Below are 26496 nucleotides of genomic sequence, written 5' to 3'. Positions count from 1 at the left end.
TCATAAAGTGAAATGTTCATGCCATGGGACCTTAAATATCACTGCAGTGTATTGATATATGCCCGACTTTTTGGTAGTTTTTGGTGGAAAAACTGAAGGATTAGATCATTAGGAAAGTAGGGAGGAAGAATAATGATAAAAAGAAAACACGATACATGATTACAATTGTGTCTTCCTTTGTCACCACAAAAATAATGTATGGTTTAAATAAGATAGCATATACCATTTAATGTCAACCTCAACGGCCCATAATGTTTACATTTATTTTTGGATTGATTGCGTATTTATATGTATTATCATATTCTTTGGTATTATTCCTATCTTTACTTCCCATTACAGTCCTCTACTTTTGAGAACAGCCTTATAGTAAAAATAATCAGTGATATGATGAATGATCTTCCACCCACCTGCTGCCAGTGGCAGTGAGGATTGAGCAAGGCAGCAGTGTGTCCCAGTCTCTCCCATCTCTGGAACATCTGATCTGGCTGAGCTTCGAACCAGCAACCTGTGAGACCTCGTTCTCCACCTCCAGGAAGACAGAGGGCTCCGTACTCACCTACACACACAGCAACATAGAACATATTTTGTATACATCATCCCCAATATGATATATGGAATATAATGGAAGGAGTGGTTCGCACCTGGAGGCTGAAGCTCTTCTGTAGGCTGGGGGTTGGGAGTTTTAAAACGGCAGCAGGAGACATGGTGACCCTGCCTGTGTCTCGGTCGGAGGGGGGAGTGGCCTGGGGGAAGGGCGGTGCCATAGAGACAGCCATCTTGTCTTTCCGGGGCCGCCCTTTCTTCCTCTTCTCCACCACCTCGCCCCCTTCCATCATCAGCTCTGCCTTGCGCTTGGTGAAGGACAGGTTCTTGTTGATGTTGGCCGTCTTGTCCTCACTGTCGCTGCTCGACTCGTCTTTAGACTTCAGGGTAGAGACACTGTCCTTCAACCTGCTGCCACACACATTCAACATGTTTGATTAGTCACATGCAAACATGTGGGCAGTGAAAGGTCAAAAGGACAGTTTTGATATTGGGGATCCTGGGAGTCAGCTGGTTATACTTGGAGACTACCAGTCTTCTACTTATTATACTTGGTTAGGTTGGGAAACAGCTACTGGTTAAGCACAGAGACTCCCACAGTTTTTCCACTAGCTATTTTTTCTGCTCGACTGTTATCGAGTTGAACGGTCGCTCAGATATAACCGACGGCCATAATTATAGGTCTATTACAGGCTATTACCGCCGCCGTTTCCAACAAAAAGTACAGTTAGCATGGTGACTACAAATAAACCTGGTTGGGATTGTTTAAACTACGTCATATCAGTCTAGAGCTGTCCAAAAATCTACCTTGGTGTGATTAAAATTAATGTTGCCTTGGAATCAATCGCGTTCAAGGAGCTTTAAAATCAGCCATTTATATATTCGTCAATGTATGCTCACAAAAAACTTGAAATATGATTTCAATTGTTATTCATTTTCATATTGCAATGTTGTTGGACTTCATCTAATAGAGCACGAGTGTTACATCAGGTCGCCGATTTTATCTGCCGATATTTGACTATCACAGATATATCAGCATCGGCGTATACGTTTGCCGATAGATTTTACTTTTTTAATAAACATGTTATATCATGTCCTGAAGGTTAAAGCACCATCCTGTAACGCTAACTGGTTCCTTTAGCATTGGGTTTTAATGTTGCTGTGGCCCCAAGAATTGCTAACGGGGGAGCAGCCAATCTCAAGGAGCTACTCTGCCCCCAGGAAACCACAATATATATATATCCAATAACGGCTACGATATCTACATTTTGAATAACGGCCGATATATTGATATCAGTAATTTCACACCACAGTCCTCTAATGGTTATACTGGGTGCTGCTCAGTACAACCAAAGTCTACTACTTATTTTACTAGGAGATTACAAGTCTTGAATAGGTTGAACTGAAAGCTGCCCACTTTACAACTGGTAATACTGTGAGCTGATCACTCACCCATCTAGCGGTGTCATGCCCGTTATGGAGGTGATGGCGGAGGTGACCCCTGGTGTGGCCTTTGACCTCTCGGTGAACCTCGAGTCGAGAGCTTTCATGGGTTCTATCTTAGAGGCAGAGCCAAGCAGGAGACTTGCCTTATATCTACAGGAGAGGAAGAGGGGAAGAGAGGGGAGATAAAGAGAAGGTTAAAGGGAGAGGAGAAGGGATGAGAAATAAGAGGAAGGAGAGATAAAACAGAGAATAGGGATAAGAGGAAGTGAGGGGAGAAGGTGAGAAGAGAAAGTAGGAAAAGAGAGCAGGAAGGAGGGAGATGAAGGGAATGTAGGAGAGGAGATTGGGAGGATAAGGGGGATGGAGGACAGGAGAAGTAGAAGACGGAAAGAGAGGATGGGAGAAGGGCCTGTTGGGGAGAAGGCGCCCGCACAGCGGACAAAAACAGCCTGGACAAGCTGATCAGGAACGCCGTCTCAGTGATAGGCTGAGCAACAAACGGTCCAGCAGGTGGCAGAGGCCAGACCTCTGAAAAACCCAGGTTCAATAATGACCAACCCCACATACACACTCCACATACGCACCAATGTGCAAAACCGAGAGATTCAGGGAGTCTTGTATACCAGCTGCTATAAGGCTTTACAATGCACAAAAATAGCTTTGCAATTTTTTTGCACTTATTTATTGTATTTTTAACTTATTAAGTATGGAAGCTATGAGGAAATATGTCTGTCTTGAAGCTACAGTGGCACTGTAATTTCCTTTAAAGGATTATTAAAAGGATCTATCCATCTGCCTAGACGAGAAGAGACAATAGAAACGGCAAACGTGGAGTGAGTAGTAATAGACGGAACAACAGCACATCGGCAGATGAAGGAGAGAGGACTATAGTCAGGGGAGATAGCTACCCTTCCTTGTTCTCCTCCAGGGGCTTGGCGGAGCCGCTGGGGGCACAGGATGCAAGCAGGGGGTCGTGAGGTGGCCTCAACCCCAGGGAGGTAGCCTGTCCCTGGCTGGAGTCAGAGCTCAGCTGGGGGGTCAACTGGTTGGGGACAGCGGCCCCGGGCATGATGGGAACACTGTTGAAGAGGGCGGGCGAGAAGTCCCTGAAGAGGGAGAAGAGGTTGGTTTTAGGAATATATAGTGCGTGTGTGTGTATGTGTGTACGTGTGAGTGTGTGTGTGTGTGTTACCCTGTGTCCAGCTGCGCTATACAGAGGGGGGTGATGCGTCGCCTCCCGTCGGCAGTCCTCGTCTCCACTTGCTTCTTCAGAAGGTTCTGAAACACGAACCAATGACCTTCGGCTACCAGCTCAAACCATCCCTTCAGGTACCCTGTTCTGATTGACCACGTTTACCCCCTTTACAACTGGCCCTTTTCAGTGATACCTGGCAGAATGCGTCTTCAGTATCCCCATCAGACATGCTCTCGCGGGATTAAAGAAATGCAATAGTGAGTGAAAATGAAGAGGTTATACACTGTTTGATCATCTGATAATGGGAGGTCCGGGATAATTCATGACGAGTTAGCGTGGGTAGCCCCGTTATGTGCCCCTGGTCGCATACGAGACAGAGACATGAACAGACTCTCCTATAGGAACACCTTCTGATGACAATGTGGATTGTGCAAAAGTACATTGGTCTTTTTCAATGTCATACGGGTATTTGAAATGACCAAAGCCCACGCATGTGTCCAGATACTGTTTTGATATACTGCTAAACACAATTTCATCCACTTCTTTGCTGGTTTTATTTATGGTCGTTTTTACCATGGTTGGCTTTATGAATGGTTGGTTTTTATCCATGGATGTTAAACCCATGGTAATGTGCGTGGCACTTTGGTTGTTTGGAGCGCTGCATTCGTACTCAACCATGGATACAACCGACAAAACGACCCAAGAAGTGATGAAAGAACTGCCCAATTCCCTTTAGCAGCCAGTATTAAACCTTGTGCGCCACACAGACCCCATACCAAACCTAGTATGATACTATGCAAGATGATCGAGATCTTTTTCTAAATACAATATGCATAAAAAAAATGCATACAAAAAAATGCATACAAAATGCATTTCCTAATAAATTTGTGTGAAGCCATTAAAGCTTTTCAATATTAGGTTGGGCGTGTGTTCAGCCTATTACAGTTTCATATGTCAGATTGATTGAATGCTTCTTGATTGATTTATTGATTGATTACTTGACTGACGCTGTACCTTCCTGATGTCCTCCAGGGACTCGCCGTTGACCACACTGGTGAGCTTGGGCGTCGCCTGCTCGGCGGCCGCGTGGGCGGAGCTCTGGGCAGTGGCGGCAGCGGCGCTGCGTTCCTGCTGGTACTTCAACATCTCTGGGTTCTCAATGACGGTGTTGGAGAGCTGCTCCGTGCTGGTGATGGCCAGGCTCTTACCATAGATGTTCTGGTGGATGGTGTTCTGATGGAGGAGAAGAGGGAGGGCGAGAGCGAGAGAGAGCAAGAGAAAGCGGAGTTATGAAGTAGTTCCCTAAGAACTCTTCCATCAGTTCCGATGTCGCGACCACTGTCCACAACAAAATGTGAATCGTGAACTGATCAACAACCAGCAAGTGAATGCTACATGCCCGGTTAGTGGGCACATGGGAGATATTTGCCTTCAGGGCTTTCTGCCTAATCCTAATCCTAAACCTAACCCACCTGAAAATAAATCTAAAATGAATACAGGACACAAACTGCTCTCTGCTTGGTGGGCGTTCTGTGTTTGACCCATTCATTCACCATAACCTCGTCCCTACTAGTGGTGAAACGGATCAGTGTGTCCACTGTCCACGGTTCGGTTCAGATAACCGTTTTGGGCCTCGGTTTCGGATACGGTTCGGATTAGGATCATGTCCGTGATAGTAAAAAGGCAGACTTTTTTTTGACGGAGGGTTTGGGGGAGAAACACAAAAATGAATGAGACCCACAGGCTATTTGCAATGTGTTAATTGACTGCAATCAGACAACTTGCAAGGCTTTTTTGTGCAATAAATGTTCCCCTAAATGCATTTGAAAACATGGTGCACTGAGTGTAACATGCAAGGGATAACGGCCGACGAGGCTTAGAACTCTGGCGACGAGCGCAGCATGAAGCCAGAGTTGCCTCTACCTGTCCATTATTTCCATCGAACCGGTCGACCTCGAAGGCCGTTATCCCGCTTATCACCCATTTGTATTTATCTCCCGTATATTTAGAATATAATTGTATCAATTACTTTCTTTAAATTTAGGAATCGTGCGCTTGAACTCCAGAAAACACGGCTGACTTTAATGAGGCTGGTGCTTCCTCAAATTTCCTCTTATTGTCATTTCCATTCATCTTTTCCATTCATAAATTGTCATGGACCGCTTAAAGTTTAAAGCCCAGTTTGTTTTGAATGCTGACAGGCTGAAGGGAGGGGCGGGAAAAGTCTCATTGGCTCGGGCAGCACTGGAGAGAATGCATTCCGCTGGGTCCTCGACACCCTTTTGTACCGGACGTAGGCTACAGTAGGCAAAATACGCTACATAAGGCAATGCCTTCATGAAACCGAAATCCGCGGATCTCCAGAATGCTCCGAACTGTGGTAAACGAACCGAACGGATTCGGATACAATTCGAATCCGCTGCAGGCCTAGTCCCTACATGTACTCTGTCTCTCTCCCTGAAGACAACCTTCTCCTGTGTGCGGTCAGAGGTCAGCAGGTAGACTGACCTTCTCGTCCTCGTTGAGGGGGTCACCCAGCTCATCCTGAGAGAAGTCCAGATAGGCCACGGTACCATCCATAGAACACACCAGGATCCCCAGCCCTGTAAGAGTCCTGACACAAACACACACACACACACACTAGTTGCAAACTTCAATATCTGGATGGTCTCATGAAGCCTGTGGGTTTCTATGAGGCCTCATATGGTCATATGGGTCAGTAAATAAAATGTGTCAGCAGTACAGTCGTAACTCACCAGGAGATATCCATGATGGATTTATCGAAGAGGTCATGGATCACCACTAAAGGACGCTTGAGAGACGTCAGCTGGAGACCAGAGTGACAAACATTAACATAATACAACACTTTTTGTTTGCTAAACAGGAACACAAGGGCTTAATTTGGATCTAGAGTTCTGTGCTTATGGTTGGTTTTGGTAAGCCACAAACAACTTATAGAGACCCCCCCCCCCCCCACACACACACACACACACACACACACACACACACACACACTAGCTTAGCTAGCCACACGCTAGTCTACAACCAAACAATCAATAAATTAGAAAGAAATATGTATAGACATAAATCAATGAAGTATATACTGGAATCAACAAGAGGGAAATATCCACATGAAGTGAATTCACGGAAGCAGATTGTGAGGTGCAGTAAAAGTGGGTTCAGTTGATAGTTGGTTTAACCTCAAGCCCTTTGCCAAGTTGGCCGCTGTGTTCTCCAGCACTGCAGGAGAACACAACCAGCTATGGTTCTACGGGGATTTCAATTAACTTTCTCCATAGGACAACAATATGGTGGGTCCCGCAAGGGGTCCAAATGCCTCTCAAGTAAACATGTTAGAGACAATTTGCAGGAATAGACAAATCAGATGAGTACCAAACAACAACCCCTTCTTCCAGCGACCTCATTTCATTACTCTAGACAACGGGAGACACAAAGCCCAGTCACACTTTAATTTCATGTTGTCTCATTCGGTTTACTGTGTTTTTGTGTCACCTAATTGTTCCATATGCTGCTGATCTATGCATTCCTTGTTGCTTCAATAAACAAGGGAAATAAATATGGGACCAGTTGCTTCAATAAGGATTTGTGTTTCCATGACCATTTTATATATTATGTTATAAAGCAGGCACTACTGTTTGGTTCGATGATGCCATATACTGCTGATCTATGCATTCCTTGTTAAACCCATATTTATATGCATATATTTATGTCTGTGTTTGTCTCACCCAGACGGAGAGGGACCGGTCTTTGCTGCCCACGGCACAGCAGCAGTACGGACAGCTGCTGCTCTTCTGCTTCTTCTTAAAGATCTTGGGATTGAACTTCTACTGGGCACAGAGGCAGAGAGAGAAAAATCTACTTGGTTTCCCCCTTGAATTCTGTTCAGGCCTGGTGGAACGCACCGGGAAAAAACCCTTAACGGACGAGGAACGCGGAATGACGTATTGGCACGGTTGCTTCGGTCAAGTTTGTTCACTTGGTATCAAGACTTCTAACAAGTGATCACAAGGAGAGAATGACTTTAATAAAGTTAATCTATTGCATTCAAATAAATAAATCTTTAAACTCATTCAAATTTCATTCCTTGAGTAAGTGAGTGCTTCATGCAGCACTATTGTTCTTCTTAGGCGGTATTCTTTCCTTCTTTATTATTCTCTACGAATTTTGGGACCCAAACGTCTTCCACAATTTTCGACCTATAGAGACTGCATTCGACTTTTAAAATGTTCAGATTAGCTTGGAATCACTTGCTAACACACATTGTTCAAATTTTCTATATATACAGGGGGTCGTGAGGTGGCCTCAACCCCAGGGAGGTAGCCTGTCCCTGACTGGAGTCAGAGCTCAGCTGACTATAAGCTGCGCCTTTTTTCCCATTTTTCGATTCTGCGGTTTATATAACGTTGCGGCTAATCTGTGGATTTTTACAGCTAACGGCCACTAGGGGACCTCCTAAATCTATGGATTTTACAGGTTACAGTCCACAAACTTTAACTCTATGGGCTCTATGACCGGTCCACGCCCCCCCACCTTTAAGTGGCGGGCTCCAGTGCGGCTTATATATGTACACATCATTCAATTTAGCTGCTGCGGCTTATACTCCGGAAAATACGGTAAGCTTTATTTATTCCATTTTTTACAATGGAAGTCAACTTCCATTTTTTACAGTGGAAGTCAAAGGGCGGCCCATTCTTCGACACCTCAACTACTTCAGTCTACGTAACTTGGTCAATTTTTAACCGTTAACCTTCGTTCATTAAATTCATCACTTGAACTATTTGTTTAACTGTAACACTTTATTTGCTTCCAACCATTTGACATTTTTCAAATGATGTGCATGTTGACATTGTTTACTCCATTTAGACTTTTGAACTCACTTGATTTAAGCCATTCAACTTTTCAAAACACACACGCACGCACCACTACGGTGACAGCCTTCCTGTGGCCCACAAAGTCCATGTTGGTCCTCCAGCCGTCACGCTCCACGATCTGCGCTGTGGGTCCAGAGTTGTTCATGGCGTGGGCCGAGACCAGGTACTGACCGTCTGGAGACCAGGACAGACGCAGGACATGGGTGGTCCCCCCGCACTGAGAGGAGGACATAGAGAGACAGAGACAGGACGTCAGACCAGTTCGCAGGCACCACTGGGCACCAAGGTCCAGTATCTGTACAAGGACCACCTGGCACTCATGGAAGCCCCAACAACACTGAGGGGGGTGAATTTTTTTTTAGGATGCTAGTTTTTATTTTATTGGTGGTTAAAATGTATGATTAATTAGGGGCGCGGCCTCTTGAGTGGCAGCTAGCCGCTGACTCTCACAGTCATCACGTCACCTAGATGGGCGTATCTCCCGCCCCCCATCAATGGGGGGCGGGAGATCAATGCCTATTTTTTGGTTAAAGGAAATGAGGCGGAGTCAAACTATGACGAGTCAAACTAAGATGGCGACGCGCATAAACCAAGAGTATTGGAAGCAGTTGGAATAACTGAGGTCTGCCCAGATGCTACATCCATCTTATATACTATCTATGCACTCATGCCCATCAGATATTGTTATCAATACAAATGTTTAACATATTATAAAAGACTGTTGTCAAAATTGACAGCAGCTCCCTGAGTAAAAATGTATATTTTATGTATGAGATGGACAGATCTTTATGTAGATAGGTTGGCTTATGTAGGTCTATCATGTAGGGGGTTGGAGGGCACGATTCACAAGTTAGCCTTGGTGTTCTTGATCTTTGGAGACAGTTTTCAAAACATTTCATTCAGTCCTTCTACTTGCAGAGTTCGCTCGCGCTAGGCTAGCCCAAGGCAATGGGCAATACTAACCTGCTAATAAAACTTCCCAGTCTTACCCACTCCACAGTACACCCGAGGCAAATCAATTATAATGCCAGACTATAGATGTAAATGTCTGTGTTGATAGAATAATGTTAGAAATAAAACTAACCTTGCATCGCATGAATCATCGCATTTGGAGGGACTACTATCTCAGCAGCAGCGGAATTTAACCTAGGTATCAGTCCGCCGCTGCTGTCAAAAAGCCGTAAAACTGCAGCTGAGACGCAGCAAGACCCTCACAATGCAATGCAAGGTTGGTTTTATTTCTAACATTATTCTATCAACACACTAACTTGGGAATCAGGCCCTATGTCCAAAATTCCGAACTAACCCTTTAAACAACTCCTCCAGCAGTAGTCATTCATTTTTACTAATTCTAATAACAAATGTTATTCTGTGCTCACAACCCCATGGGACCCCAAAGAGAAACAGAGAAATGGAGAGAAGAGGCGGCAGTCTGTGTGAGGTGGTAACCCTAGATACCGTGGTAACCGAGCTATGTGCAGCAGGGGGCCTGACCTCGCTGAAGGGTTTGGTGATGTCCGTCTCCATCTGCCAGTCCACCGTCCGCCAGACCTTCAGGCTGTGGTCGTCCGCCTGCGACGCAATGTATTTCCCCACCGGGTCCCAGGTCAGGCCCTTCACCAGCCCAGTGTGGCCCCGCAGGCAGCTCACCATCTCTGGCATTAGGAGAGGTATATGTGAACCCAGGGAGAGTTAGCCAAACCGATATCATCTCATGTCAGTCAGGATACATTCTCTGCTTCTCTCCAGAGAACCAACTGAATATATGACGGTTTATGCTGAATCCAACCACCTTGTTTTTAGGTCTGAACGTACAGGCATCGTGCCGAACTAAGTGATGTGTAGTAGCTTGCTTGTGGCTAAAAAATAAATAAAAGATGTACCATAAGATATATATAGTCAGTTACAAGTCAGCACTCCCCTGAAATGCCGATATGCATATCCCACAAACTTCATTTTTCATATTTATAATTAACAATGTCTTGGTAGCTGTTAAATATGGCATTATAATATAAATACAGGGATATTAATCTCTGGCTTCAACATATAGCTTTAGGCTAATAATCAGTTTATTTTATTGGAAAACAAATACATAGAAAAATTTAACTAACTAACAGACCTCAAGGATGGGAACCACTGAACATTGGCGCTCTGAGGCGTTTGTCTCGATGTGTGTGATTGGTCTTACCTGGGAACTTGCGTGCGTTCCAGATGACGATGGTGTTGTCCACGCTGCAGGACGCCAGCCACACATCATGAGGAGACCAGGCCACATCCATCACATCTGGGAAGAGAACACACAAACACATTGAACTTTAGTTGCAGAAAACACTGCAAAAGGTTAGCTTTATGTGTGAAAGGACCAGTGTGTGTGTGCGTGTGCATGCTTGCGTGTATGCACATGTGTGTGTTTACCTCCAGTATGGTTCCTTAGGATCGTGACACACCTCCATTGCTCCACATTGGCCAACTTACTGCTGGACCCGAACACCGTGCTGGGACCGATTAACCTGGCAAACAATTTTTTTCTAGATATTATAGATATATCTTTTTTTGTTAGATATTAATCATAGAAAAATATCTTGTCCACAAGAACACTTTCTGCCTGTTACCTCATATTAAGATTATCTAGAGCGGCAGCACACATTTAATAGCTGAGAATGTACTAGTGAGTCAATGTAGGGTTCTGTATACACAGATCATGTAGTACTGGTTCTCATTGCTGACTGTTTATTTTAATATGTAAACAATAATTTGTAGGTAGACTAATCGTTACATACGCTGCTCGCTTCCACACCATGACCAGCTTGTCATCTCCCCCAGATGCCAGGTACAGGCCGTTGTTAGACCAGCGCACGCAGTTCACACATGCTGCACACACACACACACACATGATACTTTACCATAACGTGATAACAGTTCTAAAAAGTTAGAAGATAGTCATAAGTCATACTTTATAAAAAGCATGAAGTATAAAAAGCATAAATAGTACAAACAATATATAGGCCTGTTTATATATATTAGAAACACTACGCCTTCATAGAATAAATTGTATAAAGCATGAATATCATATACAAAAGTATAAATTGTATAAGTATAAAAGCATACGGCCTAAAATAGAGATAATATAGAATATTAATAGGATATAGTTTGGTATAATACTGAGCCGCGGTTACCCAGGTGATTGTCCATTTGGCAAAGCATCTTTGGGATGTGTTCTTTCTTCTCATCGTCCTCTCTCAGGACGGGGGCCATGTTCCAGATCATCACCTTTCCAGAATCCTCTCCTGCAAATACGAAGAAAAGTAGGATATACGTAACAGAGTTAGAAATAGTTTTGAATGATTAAGTGTAAAAGTTTATGATTATGTTGATTATGTGTAAAATATGTAAAAGTTAGTTATGCCATCACAGTAATGTTACTACATTCGAAGGTAAATGCATTTTGTTTTGTTTTCATACATGCAGAGCCTGTAAAGATCAACACCACCACGCTTTATGAAGACATGTTGTCTGTTGTTTGTCTTGTATTTCACTTTATATTAATGCTGTTGTTTATTGTTTTATACGATTATTTGTTTTGTAATGTTTAAGAAATAATTCTGTTCTTTAGGTAAATTTTTTTTTGATATAATAGAGCAGTGTTGCCATGAGACAGAGAGCCTGTAAAGTTCAACACCACCACGCTTTATGAAGACATTTTGTCGGTTGTCTTGTTTCCAGGCCTTCTTTAAAAATAAAGAAGAAAAAAAGCACGTTGTTGTCCATCAGTTCTTCACTGAATGACCACCGTTACACTGTTGCCGTGACCCGGATGCTGCGTTGGACATACAGATCAAATGTGGTCAGAGTTGTTTTTGTAAATGGTTGTTCAGTCCTAAGGTTGTTTTTATTTTGTTTGATGTTTCTATTTTATTTTCACATTTGGTAATACACAACGCAAGTACGTGTCATTATGGCCGAGAATCCAGGTTTTAGCAGTGATCATTTCTCTAGTCCGATTTTCTCTAAGGGAAGAGGTGTGTGGAGAGCGGGCCCTAGTTTCACAGACCGTAATGTTGTTGTGGGGGGATTGGACTGTAGGGGGGAGGGACTTTCCCGGTAAAGATCCTGGAAAACACATCGAGTGGGCTAGCATCCAAGGGGATCGGTTGTTTCACCCCCGGTGTGCGAGAGAATGTCTTTGTTTTCCGAGGCTGGTAATTGCCGGTTCTCCAGTCCAGCTGGAATCCCCGGAAGTCATCCTCCTCCTCTCCTTCGGTGTCCAAAAATTCCCACTTCTGTGCCCGATCCAGTGGATCAACCGGCACAAAATCATTCTCGTCCTCATTCTCATACTCAAATCCCTTGAATTCTATGACAATATCACTGCCATCGCTATCAAAATCCTCCATGTTCATTGCTACTTCTCGGTGGCCAGCTAGACGCGTCGCTAAAAACAAACATAGAATATCGCGTGGCTATATGATTGATTGACGTGATTTTCAGCCAACCAAAGTTCGTTTTGGTGGTCTCCTGGGGTCTCATTTATAACCGTTGCGTACGCACAAAACGGGGCTGAAATTGGCGTACGTGACTTTCCACGCCAAGGTTGTGATCTATAAAAAACCAACTTGACGGGAGAATGTGCGCAGCCCTAAGCAAACTCTGACCCATGCGTACGCATGGTTTGGAGGAAAAGGAGAATTTGCGACACAGATGGTGTGGTGGTGAACTGAAGTCAGACCGAAGAATTGTAGAGTGAGAAGAATGATTATGTTTTATCATCGCCCTTCATAAATTTAATTTCAACCCGTATCATGCGTTAAATCTATGTAATCAGAATAATTTAAGTCAACTGCTTTATTTCTCAGTTATAACTCCAGAAAAATCTCCTTAGAATAGAAATAAAAAAAAATCTCTATATTTAATCCCGTCACTCCATACTGTCCACTGACGGCGCGACTGCATGGAATAAAGCATCCGTCCAACATGTGTGAATAACATAATATTTTTATGTGACACTATAAACACATAATCAAATGTCAATTAAATCCCAAGTGTGGAAAACCAAGCCACACTCATCATCATCACAATCGTTGTCCGCTACTCTTGATGCTTTTCATGACAAATCAGCCATTAAAAAGGGGTTATGTTCAAGAACATTTTACGTGGATGATTACAAACTGATTATCCAAGGTGTTCTCGGTCAGTCTTATTACCGTAACCCTATAAATGCAGAGGTGAGCGCCGTGGTTAATGTTGCACCATCTGGCACTTCTGGCGGACCATGCAAATGACAGGATTCGGAGGGAGATGGTCTTTAGGGACCATAACGATTTATTGGTAGGCTACATAAAAATATGTAACTATGTCAGACCACTTCTTTTTTAATTCTGGGATTGTGCGCTACTGCGCTCCTTGCTACTGACAGAGTTCACTGCTGCATCAACATGTTGCCACTCACTCTGCTTTTTGTTGTTGGCGATTCCAATCCCTTGACCGCCGAACAAAATTACCTTTCGGGCCTCCATCTCACCCACAAGTGTCTCCACTTCAACCTCCGTGAAATTTCGCTTTTTGGATTTTCTCAGTATACTTCTGCCATTGTTTCCAACAAGACATAATACCAGCATCTGAGTCTGTTTTATATGCATATCGCATTCATGAGGTCATTTGCATTGACCATTTATGGTTAAAAAGGGGCGTGTAGAGGGCGGAACGTGAAGCTGATTCAGCTGCGCACAATTATAGTCAGTATGTGATTTATAAAGCAAAGATTGCGTACAGGTGTGCGTACGCAGTGTTTTATAAATGCGAATATTTTTTGGCGCACACAAAACTTGGCTTCTGGGCGTACGCACATTTTTAGTAACGATCCCACGCACAGTTTTATAAATGAGACCCCTGATCTTTACCAAAGCCTTAAGACCCACCCCATGTGTATTTTTAACCAACTAGAGTGAGTTATATGCTGCATTCGTCGTGAAAACAGCACGTGTACAAAATGCTGCGCTACGCAGCAACCGGCAGGAAAGCCTATGTTGCGCTATGCAGCAACCGGCAGGAGGGGCTATGCTGCGCTACGCAGCATCCGGCGCCAATGGGTTAACACGGTCACGAGTTGAACTGAAACACTGGGCTTCTCAACGGTAGAGCGGAAGCATATCCTTATCCATATCTATGTGATATGCCACTGCCTGGGTTATGTCTTTGTAGCGTTTGGATGCTTTGTCATAAGGCACTGATGCCGAGTACCTCTCCATGGTGGTCAGCTGCTGCTTTTGCGGCGTTGCATTTGCAGATGTTGGCCGTTTTTTTGATACGGCTGTGCTCCAAAGGGTGAGAAGGTGGTAAAATAAGTTTGTTGTACTCCCAGTCTTGGTGGGGACTATGGTCTTGCATAATTTACAGACAACATTAGTCTGACTACGGTCTGACTTGTAAAATCCAAAGAACTGCCATACTGGCGAGCTGACATTTCCATTTTTATCGACTATTTCCTCGTTCGTTGCGGTACTAATCTTTCACATCCCACAGCACGCTGTTTCTGTGAAGACGAGACAATGAGATGGCGCAACCAAACTTGATACTGTTACATGATTGGCTATTAGCGTGTCACTCCATACGTTGCTGGTGCGTTTTAGTATTCTCTGCGAACTAACTCGGATCTCGGATCTGACGCCATGCCCACACCTCAAGCTTATTATTTCGCTCGGTCGAAGCTGTTGTCGCGGTAGCATTGGCAGAGTACCAGGCGCTCCAAAATAGGTAGGCTATAGGCCATAGGCAGAGATACGGACGCAGTAAGGTATTGCAGTAATACGAGTGATTGAAATGGCCATTTAAACCACCAAAGCGGTCCTAGCACAATGAAAACAGTTCATGCTTCAAGTCACACTGGGCGCAGCCATCTTGAATAGTTCAACCAACGTTGCTTCGCAACCTCAGGTTCAAAGCGGAGCTAGAAGTAGACTTTTTGCTCCGGTTTCTTACAACGAGGAATACAAATAATATCGAAACGTTCTATCGAACACATTTACTATTGATAACGTATCTATCGCGATACATATCGTTATCGTTTTATCGCCCAGCCCTAGTAGGGATACAGGGTTAGGTCAGAACTCAGGTTGTACTCCTGTTGGGCAGTTCATGTGGGAGGGTCCTCACACATCCACACCTGGTTTTGCTGATGATCAGGCTCTTCATCAGCTTTCAGACATTATGGGACAGTTAGATACTCAGATTGGGGAGTCCATTGTTGCCAAGTTAATATCTGCTGGTGTAGTTAACATGGCACCACAACACCACAACGCATCGTCTCCGATACATATGCTTTATCATATCTCCCACTAGCTGACTTTTATGCTACCATGCCCAGACCCAAAGAGAACCCAGTAGACAACTGGTTGAGGATCAACAGAGCTGCCAATCTTGCTGATGAAGGCCTCCGCAGGCAGGGTAGGCAGATGGAGAACACAGCTGAGGAGGTGAAACGCATGTTTGTGAAGCATTGCCCCGACCCTGAACTTGCCTGTATTTTCAAATGTAAGCCTATCCAGGACTGGAGCTCACGAGATGTGCAGCTGAGGATTGATTATTATCAGAGGGAGCTGAAAGCCTCTGGCAGGGCTAACAGAACTGTGCCATTAAAGAGCTAGAACACTGCCTTTCACTCCATGCAGCCCAGCCCAGTGCCTTACAGTCATCCCATGCCTGAGCAGTGTCATACACAGTTCCCCCCCTGTCCCCATTCCAGTTCATAACCCGGTGTGTAACACCATTCCTACCCAGTGGCATGCTCTGTGCCAGTCTCCTTGTCCCCCATCTTCGCACGTTGTAGCTCAAAACACCCAGCAGTCTGAGGAGAGCATTCTCGCTCGCATAATGGGCATGCTAGAGCAAATGATGGGAAATGTACGCGCTCCTCGTGGTGGGAGTCTGTGGTGACAGTAAACACAGCACCATCACACATTGCATGTCAGAGAGACTGTGCTTTGTCTGTATAGCCCAAGGCCATACGAAGATGGAGTGTCGCACCAGGTCTTCGACTGAGCCTCACCCTAAGGGAAACTAGACGGCCTGTATTCAGAGGGAGACAGTATGGGTCTAAATGTAAACTCCCAAAGTGAAAACGACTCTGATGCTGAGACAGTGTATATGGCCCACAAAAGCTCATGCGATGATTCAGAAATCAATGTGAATCAGAATACGCATAGAGTTGGAAGTAGAAGCAGCCTTTTTTTCCCACGCCTGTGAGTTGGGAACGCAGTGACACTAAATGCTATGCTCGACAGTGGGTCTATGGCTTTCAGGATTAATGAGGCAGCAGAGACTAAGCTCAGAGAAGCTGGAGTAGTCACAGCACACAACCAGTTCAGTTCAAACATTGTGCTTGTTGGCTGTGGTGGTCGTCGTGTCAGGCCTATGTCATCAATCGATGTGGAGATGGAGGTGTACGGCTGTAAGATCCTGGTTCCCCACCCTCGTAGTCCAAGGGCAGCATGATGAGTTGATACTTGCCACCAATGTTATCAAGCATATCATCCGCCAGTACAAACTGTGATGGATACTGGAAAGCCGTGTCAACCCCCTATCCTGCTTATGATCCAGAGGCTGAGCAGTATTTGTCTATGCTTGCCGGTCTGCACTGATGGAGTGGTGAAGACGTGCCTGACAAGATAGATACAGTACGATGCAACTCAGCTTTGTGCCTAGAGCCCGGTCATGAGTATTTGATATGGGGGAAGCTACCTCAATCTACCGTTGTGTCTCCTGGCAGTACCGTGATGACAGAGCTAACGTCATGCCGTTCAGCTCCGAGAGGGATTCTAGTGGCGAGTGGTAACGCCTTTGTGGGGTGACAGATGGGTCCCGTTGAAGTTGATCAACACCTCAGACAGACCTGTCTTGGTGAGACGCAACGCCAAACTAGCTGATGTTTTCTCCTGTATGGCGCTCGAGGACATGGATGAGACCAGCTCTGCTGAAGCCCCACTAATCAGCTGTCCTCTAGCAGCCGTGCCCACTGAGAGCCCTCTAACTAAGGGTGACATGCACTCTGCTCACGAGAAGCTTGAGTCAGTTGGGTTGAGTTGGCTTGACATGAACTCTTGCGATGTTTCTGAACAGTGTAAAAGCAAGATGGCTGACCTGATTGTGCGCTACAAGGACATCTTCTCGCACCATCATCTGGATTGTGGAGAGGCGAAGGGCTTCATCATCGCAACATTGCATTCACCTTTCCGATCCAAAGCCATTCCGACTACCGTACAGACGTGTGCCCCCCAGCCAGTATCAGAAGCTGCACCAAGTACTGAGTGAGATGGAAGAGAAGGAGATTATCAGGAAGTCAACCAGTGAATATGCATCTCCCTTGGTTCTTGAGTGGATAAAGAATGGAGATCTCCGTATCTGTACAGACTTTCGCTGGTTGAATAAGAGGATCCTGAGAGATGCTCACCCTCTCCCCCACCAGGCCGACTGCTTGGCTGCGCTCGGAGGAAACTCTGTTTAGTACTATGGACCTGACCTCGGGCTTCTAGAACATGCCGCTGCAAGAAGACGACAGGAAATGCTCTGCCTTCACCACTCCCATGGGCTTGTACGAGTATAACCGCCTACCGCAGGGCCTCTGCAATAGTCCTTGGAGTTTCATGCGCATGATGACTAGCATTTTTGGGGACCAGAACTATCTTAACCAGTTATGCTACCTGGATGATTTGCTGGCTTTTGCGCCTGTTGAGAAGACGGCCCCCCCGAGCGTTTGGAGATTGTGTTTAGCAGACTCCGTGGTCATAACCCAAAGCTGGCCCCCACGAAGTGCTACTTCATTCGGAAATCTGTGAAGTTCCTTGGGCACATTATCGACGAGAATGGTGTGTCGACCGACCCCAGCAAGGTTGAGGGCATCGCAAAGATGACAAGTACTGACCTGATGGAAGCAGATGGCGTGACTCCCTCACAGACACGGATCAGATCTTTCCTTGGGATGATCAATTACTATCAGCACGTTGTGCCCAGCTTTCCTGCCATCGCCAAATCTCTCTTTTCTTTGTTGACTGGCCAGAAACGGAAAGGAAAGCAGATACCTCAGCTTAGACAAAGGTCACAAGGCAGGAAGTTGAGTGCTGCTGATTGGACTCCTGTTATGGAGCAGGCTTTTCAGAAGCTGAAAGTATCGCTGGTTTAGTCATTCTGGCTCACCTCGACCTCACCTGTCCTTTCATGTTGTCAAAGGACGCGTCCCTTGATGGTATCGGTGCTGTTCCATCGCAGATCCAAGAGGGGGAGGCTAGAGCAAGACCCATTGCGTTCGCCAGCAAGTCCCTTTCTCAGTCTCAGAGAAACTACCTGGCTCATCGGTTGGAATTCTTGGCCTTAAAGTGGTCAATCTCTGACAAGTTCAGCCATTGGTTGAAGGGGCATGAGTTCACTGTCTGGACAGACAATAATCGGTTGACTCAAGACGAAGCCCAAGCAGGACTGCTGTGAGCAACGCTGGGTGGCCAAGTTAGCAAGCTACAACTTTGACATCAAGAATGTGCCAGGCCCACAGAACGTAGTCGCTGATGGCCTGAGTTGTGGGCCTTTTGTTAAAGGGGACCTATTATGCTTTTCGACTTTTATGACCTATAAACGTTGTTATAATGATTGATAGTCATGTTTAACCATACACAAAAAACGATGTAGATTTTCGGGAAACTCTTCCTCTGATCTGGGCGCTTTCAGCATTCTCCGTCAACGCTCGGTTTCGACTTTCTCCGCCCCCTCGCGCCAACCCAACTCTGTTGTGATTGGTTACCTTCCTTGAAGCGCGCGTGCGGGCAGATTTGACCAGGGGGCGCGGCAGGAGTGCCTCTACGTAGATGATTTCCCGGAAATGTGAACAAGTGAATCGCAAACGTTGCCCCGAGTGTTTAGCGCTCTACACATCCACCCCAGACTGTCAGCAGGGAATACGTTGAAATGCATGTATGTCATTATTTGACACTTTAGTATGGTTAAACATGGCTATCAATCATTATAACAACGTTTATAGGTCATAAAAGTCGAAAAAGCATAATAGGTCCCCTTTAAAGGACAATTCCGGTATTTTGATAATTGAGCCCCCTTTCTGGTTTGTTTAGGATGAAATAGAGTGGGTGACACCGAAATTTGAACCATTAGTCCTTTCTCGGGTATTTGGCTCATTTTGAATTGCTCCTGCCTGCTTCACACTGGTTGTCTGTGTGCATACACAAACCCGTCAACCCAGCAACCGTAAACGTTCGTTTTCAAAAATGTGCAAGTAACCGAATGATTGGTGGCATTCGTGAAGTTTAAAAATAAAATATCGGCGCAATATATGGTTTCCATCCGTGTTAGTTGCTAATTGGAACTATTTTTTCAGATACCTCACAACCGCATATAAACTTCCGCACAAGGTCCCACTCCGTGCAGCACCTACTTTCGACTTCCGTCGGCATCTGCCTGCACTTCCCACAGGCACTGGCACACCACCAATTTCCCGTGATCCTGGGGACCGCTTCAGCCGGACCGCTCCTCACGTAGCTCCTCTTGGGTGAATTCTGGTTCAAAACGATATCCTCTGCCGTAAAACTCAAAATCGAGTGCATCCTCCAGAAGCCACCTTTCATAATCCATTTTCAGTGATTTTCTATGTAATTTTCCCTAATCCGAGGTGCTCACGGTACATGACTTCAAACCAACGTAAACAGCCCACCTTTCTGGTTTGGCGGAGTAATATCAACGTGCAGTAATGAGTCTTCCAACTGAAACCAACTGGCGATAAATGTGCAATAAAACACGACAGAAACCATATATTGCACCGATATTTTTTTAACTTCACGAATGCCACTAACCACTCGGTTACTGGCACATTTTTGAAAACGAACGTTTAGGGTTGCTGGGTTGACAGGTATGTGTATGCACATAGACAACCATTGTGAAGCAGGCAGGAGCGATTCAAAATGAGCCAAATACCCGAGAAAGGACTAATAGTTCAAATTTCGGTGTCACCCACTCTATTTCATCCTAAACAAACCAGAAAGGGGGCTCAATGATCAAAATACCGGAATTGTCCTTTAAGGAGAGAGTTGGCCACAGACTGCTTCAAGAACCTTACAAGAATCGCCTTACTGATGTCCAAGATGTGTACCTCCATTCAAGATGCCTTCCGGTGGTCCAGTGGTCGTGATGAGACTCCACGTCCAACAGTGAGTCCTACTCACAGTCTATCCACACCTGTGTATGTCCACACTCAGTCCGTGGAGATGGATGCAGTGTCTGCTGTCCTTTAGTCACATGATGACTGGGAGGTTGGAGCAAGAACACTATTTGCCACAGTTGATCCAAGCTGGTCAGGACTCACTCCCTGCTTACACAGAAAAACAGCTCAAGGACAGAAATCTCTCTCGGGTCTTGTGTTATGTGGAGAGCAGACCCTCCAGGAGAGAGCGAGTAAGAGAATCAGTCCCAGTTGTGAGATACCTGAAACACTGGGAGAACCTTGTCGTGAGCAATGGCATACTCTACAGAGTCTCAAGGGAACAGAGTCTCAAGGGATCAAGTCGCTAAGTCCAAACGTCACCAGTACGTAGTACCTGAGACGCTCAAAGCTAAAGTTCTGGGAGGTGTTCATGACCATGCTGGTCATCAGGGCCAGTTCAGGAGTCTCAGTTTGGCCATACAGAGGTTCTTCTGGCTCAACCTTGACAGGGACGCAAGAGACTTTGTCCGCAACTGCCAGCGTTGCATTGTCAGCAAAACTGTTGAACCTGCCGGCAGGGCATCATTGGAGAGTATAACGTCCGCCAGGCCATTCCAGCTGGTTTGCATCGACTTCTGGTCGGCAGAGGACTCAAGGAACAAGTCAGTCGATGTATTGGTAGTTACCGACCACTTCACGAGAATGGCTCAAGCGTTTCCCTGCAAAGATCAGTCGGCCAAACAGGTGGCAAGGGTCCTCTGGGATAAGTACTTCTGCGTATATGGCTTCCCAGAACGTATCCACAGTGACCAAGGAGCTAGCTTTGAGAGTCATCTTATCAGCGAGCTGCTTACGGTCTCTGGTGTGAGGAAGTCACACACAACCCCGTATCATCCGATGGATAATGGCAGTGTGGGATGTTTCAATAGGACCCTTGGCAACATGATCCGAGCACTGGCACCAGACACAAAAGCTAACTAACAATAGCACAGCTCACGAGACAAACGGCTATGCACCCTTTTTCCTGATGTTTGGTAGGGTTCCTCGTCTTCAAGTTGATGTGCTGTTTCGTACTGTTCTGAATGATCCAGCTGTGGTCAGTTATGACTAGGGCTGCAACAAACGATTATTTTAATAATCGATTAATCAGTCGATTATTTTTTCGATTAATCGGATAGAAAAAAATAATATTTATTTTTGGAATTGCCGCATCTTTATTCAAAAACTGAACATTACTTCAAATTCACAGTGCAGACTGAAGTGTAAAAACACCAGGTTATTGCTCCAACGTCCCGGAACTATTAAAAGTAATATTAAATAATAAAAAGATTTAAAAAAACATAACTGGGATAACACAAAAAAAAACATACAATGTATGATATACTTTTATATGTATATAAGGGAGGTCCATGGTTAACCGGTCAAACCTATTGATACCATTTTCGAGACTCCTTGAAATAGAACTTGTAATATTGCAATAATTGCTGATAAGATGATGATAGTTCAAGATAGGACATTAAACAGGTCATAATTCTATCTTTACTATCTATTTTATATTACTGGGATAACAAGTTGTCACCAAAATCTCAATCTTTTTTTTTTTTCTGCTGCATTTGAACGCATCAATCATATTACTGAGCCGACCTGAACACACTGTTTGTGACCATTGGTTAGTTTTTTTTTTTTTAAGCTAACTAGCTCTATATCCTGCCGATTTTAACATGGATTGCATTACTATTTTTAACTGACGGGACTTTCTACACCGTCCGGTTGTGTGATTACTACCGCTGCTTTGAATGACTGTTGCACGCGGTGCCAACTCCGAGCCCGTCTGCACAACGTCTGCAGCTGACAGAGTTTTCGGTTGGACTAGACGGATACTGAGTTGAAGGAGTTTTTTTTAACCCAAAGACAGTGAAGGTACAACACTTTTATGTAGGCCGACAGTCCAGTTTTAAGATATGACCAAAATACAAGCTGTGGTCGCTCACACTAAAGCTCGCTGTGGGCATGCATGAACCGTGAACCAACCTGTCGGCGGCTGGCTGTAAACAGTGCTGCGCCTATGAGTAACTTATTAATCGCGCGACACAACGAATCGATGACCAAATTCGTTGCCAATGCATTTAGTAATCGATTTTTATCGATTTTAGCGATTCATTGTTGCAGCCCTAGTTATGACAAGTATGTGGTGTCTTTCACTAAAGACCTGGAGGAAGCTATGGTAATAGCACAGGAACATGTCACAAAAGAACAGCGCTGGCACACTGAGCTCTACAACAAGAGAGTGAAAGGGCCCGTCATTGATGTGGGTGACCGTATGCTGTTGGCGAACAGAAAAGAAAGAGAAAAGAGAAAGGTCGCAGACCTACTGTCTACACAGTGATGGAAAGAAATTGAGACTCGTACATAGAGGATTCATGACACTCACTGGCCAGGAGAAAGTTGTCCATCATAATCTGTTGGATCTTGCTGCCTGTGGACATCGCAAGTGTGGTCTCTGACCCAGCCTCGTCTTCATCTGTTGTTCAGACTTTAAACTCAAATGATGACGCCGTGTCAGAAGTGGAAAGTGTTTCCTTGCCTGATGAAGTGAGTGGAGAAATGGACAATGGGAAGTCAGTTCATGAGAGAGGGAGAGGTGATTCCTTGTCTGTTCCGGAGTCTGTGGATCCTGGGGGTAGGACCCTAGAGTGGACCACACAGCAACAGTTCACTGGAAACTCACATGCCAATTCCGCTGACACTGAGAGAATGGCTCCGGTCCCTCTTACCACTCGAAGCAAACCAGAGGAGACGACTGAAAAATCGGATGGAAGACCAGTCCAGTCTCTGATTCTAGTCCTGTGACTGACACAGACTGACGACACTAGTGACACACAGTGTACTGTCGCTATGGCTTCGACCACAGTCCGAACCTCCTAGTACACTCACACAGTTCAAGTCTATGTTTGGTCGTCCAGTCAAACCAGTGACCAGATTGATTTGCGAAATGTCAGGACAGAAAGTTATTCATGACATGCGGTCAAATGTTTTTTTTGTTTTTTTTATATGCACCTGATAACATATACAGGTGCTGGTCAAATTATTAGAATATCATGAAAAAGTTGATTTATTTCAGTAATTATATTCAGAACGTGAAACTTACATATTATATCAATTCATTACACACAGAGTGATATATTTGAAATGTTTATTTCTTTTAATTTGGATGATTAGTACTGACAATTACTGAAAATCCCAAATTCAGTATCTCAGAAAATTAGAATATTAGTTACGACTAGTACAAAAAATGATTTTTTAGAAATGTGGGCCAACTGAAAAGTATGAACATGGAAAGTTTCAGCATGTATGGCAATCAATACTTAGTTGCAGCTCCTTTTGCCTGAATTGCTGCAGCAATACGGCGTGGCATGGAGTCGACCAGTCTGTTGCACTCCTCAGGTGTTATGAGAGCCCAGGTTGCTTTAATAGTGGCCTTCAGCTCTTCAGCATTGTTGGGTCTGGCATCTCGCATCTTCCGCTTCACAATACCCCATAGGTTTTCTATGGGGTTAAGGTCAGGTGAGTTTGCAGGCCAATCAAGAAGAGGGATACCATGGTCCTTAAACCAGGTACTGGTAGATTTGGCACTGTGTGCAGGTGCCAAGTCATGTTGGAAAATGAAATCGTCACCTCCATAAAGTTGGTCCGCGGCAGGCAGCATAAAGTGTTCTAAAACTTCCTGGTAGACTGCTGCATTGACCCTGGACCTCAGGAAACACAGTGGACCAACAGCAGCAGATGACATGGCACCCCAGACCATTACTGACTGTGGAAATTTTACACTGGACTTCAGGCAACGTGGATTCTGTGCCTCTCCTGTCTTCCTCCAGACTCTGGGACCTTGATTTCCAAAGGAGATACAAAATTTACTTTCATCTGAAAACATAACTTTGGACCACTCAGCAGCAGTCCAGTCCTTTTTGTCTTGAGCCCAGGCGAGACGCTTTTGACGTTGTCTCTTATTCAAGAGTGGCTTTACACGAGGAATGCGACAGCTGAAGCCCATATCTTGCATACGTCGGTGTGTGGTGCTTCTTGAAGCACTGACTCCAGCTACAGTCCACTCTTTGTGGATCTCCCCCACATTTTTGAATCGGTTTTGTTTGACAATCCTCTCCAGGGCGCGTTTATCCCTCTTGCTTGTACACTCTTTTCTACCACATCTTTTTCTTCCCTTCGCCTCTCTATTAATGTGCTTGGACACAGAGCTCTGGGAACATCCAACCTCTTTGGCAATGACCTTTTGTGTCTTGCCCTCCTTCTTTAAAGTATCAATGGTCATCTTTTGGACAGTTGTCAAGTCAGCAGTCTTCCCCATGATTGTGTGTCATACAGAATCAAAACGAGAGACCATTTAAAGGCTTTTCCAGGTGTTTTGAGTTAGTTAGCTAATTAGAGTGTGGCACCAGGTGTCTTCAATATCTGACCTTTTCACCATATTCTATTTTTCTGAGATGTTGAATTTAGGGTTTTCATTGGTTGTCAGCTATAATCATATTCTTTTTGGCAAAAAACACTTATAATGTATCAGTCTGTTTGGAATGAATGTATACATTCTACAGGTTTGACTTTCTAAATGGAATTAATGAAATAAATCAACTTTTTCATGATATTCTAATAATATGACCAGCACCTGTAGGTCAGGATATGTATGTTTTGTAGGGATGTTAATCTCTTTCTGTAGGCTAATAGTACACAGAGTGAATGGGCCTTCAGGGCTCCAGACTGCGACCAAATGGTCGCATTTTGCGACCAAAATTTGAGAGTGTGCGACCGTATTTCCCATCTGGTTGCGCATGTTCGACCAGTAAATTTGCACCTTTTCTCTTACACGTTAAACGTGGAAGGGGCGCGTCAATGAATCTGAAATCATTAGCAGGCCAATGAGTGTAACAAGGATAGGGAATGACGCTAACGTGTCGAGGGGGAGGGTCCTAGAGATTATCGAGCGCGCGTAAACGTCTGTGCGAAGGAGAAAGATTTCACAACCTGCTATGTGCGTTTACAATGAGCAAGCAAACTATTGACTTGTTCTTCCGACATTCGGCTAGTGTGCCAGTGCAAGTCAGTCCTGCACGGTAGAGATGCGCGGTTGGCGGTTGCAACCGCGGACTCCGCGGTTAAACCGCGGATCGGGCGGGTGACGTGACAAAAAATAATATTTTAATTAAATTCGGGCGGTTGGCGGTTTAACCAACGAAATTCAAAAATATATACACATTGTTAAATGTCGTTACCTACTTCCAAGCACATTTTGAAATAATCCAATTCTCATCAGGCAGTAAATTGGCCTCTCTGTCTCTAACACACACACACACACACACACACACACACACACACACACACACACACACACACACACACACACACACACACACACACACACACACACACACACACACACACACACACACACACACACACACACACACACACACACACGGAAGCAAAAAAGTTTAAATTAAGTGACGATCCGTCCCATGTCGCGTCTCCACAAACCTGCAAGTTATGAGACAGCTGTCAGTATTGGAAGAAGCTTTAACGTCTCGTAGATGAAACTGCCTGGGTTATTTTGTTTCGTATAAGTTATATTTTAAAACAGCCATTGTAGCCTACCAATCGTGGAATATGGAATTTCAAAGAGATGATGGAGGGATTTGACTCGGAAGTGACAACAGGCATTGGCAGCGCGAGATGTGCAGAACAAGTTAAACTTCTAGCTCAGTAACATCAACACCTAAGAAAGAAGGTAAGAAAAATAGTCTGAAAACTTTGATTTGCAAGGCATGCGGCAAGTGTTGGGCTTGTTACAGTAGCCTATATAGCCTTCAATGTGGTGAAATTTCGGAATTAATAGGCTCGAGTCGGCGTTTCCTTAAAAGGCTATCTTTCATTTTGCAAAAAAAACAACACAGTAGGCTATATTACCATATTAAAATGGTGTACCAAATGATAAAAAAGTGTAGGCCTACTAGCCTATGGTAAGGTCAGGTTTGCCGATGTGCTTGGCTATTTTAAAGTTTCTCCCTGTGCATCGATCGGAGACAGACGTCACTTCACTGATAATATTCTGTGGATAGGCTACAACATAGCCAATAGGCTTTCATACTAGGGACTTTATCCTTTAAATATCTTTGCGGCATTGGATCAGTCTCCTTTCAAGAACAGGCAAGAACTTTCTAGCC

At 44.7% G+C, this 26496-nt stretch overlaps 1 protein-coding gene and 1 long non-coding RNA gene across 6 annotated transcripts in view; one reads left to right on the top strand and one right to left on the bottom strand.

Annotated features, from left to right (window-relative positions):
• The window catches only part of hira (histone cell cycle regulator a), a 40943-nt gene that overhangs the window by 6603 nt on the left and 7844 nt on the right, over nt 1-26496 (bottom strand). The window contains exons 1-17 of one of the 5 annotated variants that reach the window (XM_030363260.1): nt 18262-18481; nt 17990-18116; nt 11253-11363; nt 10857-10947; nt 10492-10586; nt 10265-10360; nt 9571-9731; nt 8126-8293; nt 6931-7029; nt 5941-6011; nt 5693-5798; nt 4199-4417; nt 3182-3267; nt 2898-3095; nt 1996-2139; nt 642-954; nt 408-556 (exon numbers count right to left, since the gene is read on the bottom strand). In XM_030363260.1, the coding sequence (XP_030219120.1) occupies nt 408-556; nt 642-954; nt 1996-2139; nt 2898-3095; nt 3182-3267; nt 4199-4417; nt 5693-5798; nt 5941-6011; nt 6931-7029; nt 8126-8293; nt 9571-9731; nt 10265-10360; nt 10492-10586; nt 10857-10947; nt 11253-11343 (2087 nt within the window). In that variant the 5' untranslated portion in view covers nt 11344-11363; nt 17990-18116; nt 18262-18481. Of the gene's footprint in view, nt 1-407; nt 557-641; nt 955-1995; nt 2140-2897; nt 3096-3181; nt 3268-4198; nt 4418-5692; nt 5799-5940; nt 6012-6930; nt 7030-8125; nt 8294-9570; nt 9732-10264; nt 10361-10491; nt 10587-10856; nt 10948-11252; nt 11364-17208; nt 17351-17989; nt 18117-18261; nt 18482-22697; nt 22851-26496 lie in introns of those variants that run through there. The other 4 variants (XM_030363258.1, XM_030363259.1, XM_030363255.1 and 1 more) reach the window with 4 other exon arrangements.
• LOC115548541 (uncharacterized) lies at nt 5528-7274 on the top strand. The gene is made up of 2 exons (XR_003977612.1): nt 5528-5789; nt 6935-7274. It is a non-coding gene; the product is annotated as an uncharacterized LOC115548541 (long non-coding RNA).

Source organism: Gadus morhua, chromosome 8 (assembly GCF_902167405.1).
Source record: "Gadus morhua chromosome 8, gadMor3.0, whole genome shotgun sequence".
Taxonomy (NCBI): domain Eukaryota; kingdom Metazoa; phylum Chordata; class Actinopteri; order Gadiformes; family Gadidae; genus Gadus; species Gadus morhua.
This window is presented reverse-complemented; position numbering and strand designations above follow the sequence as displayed.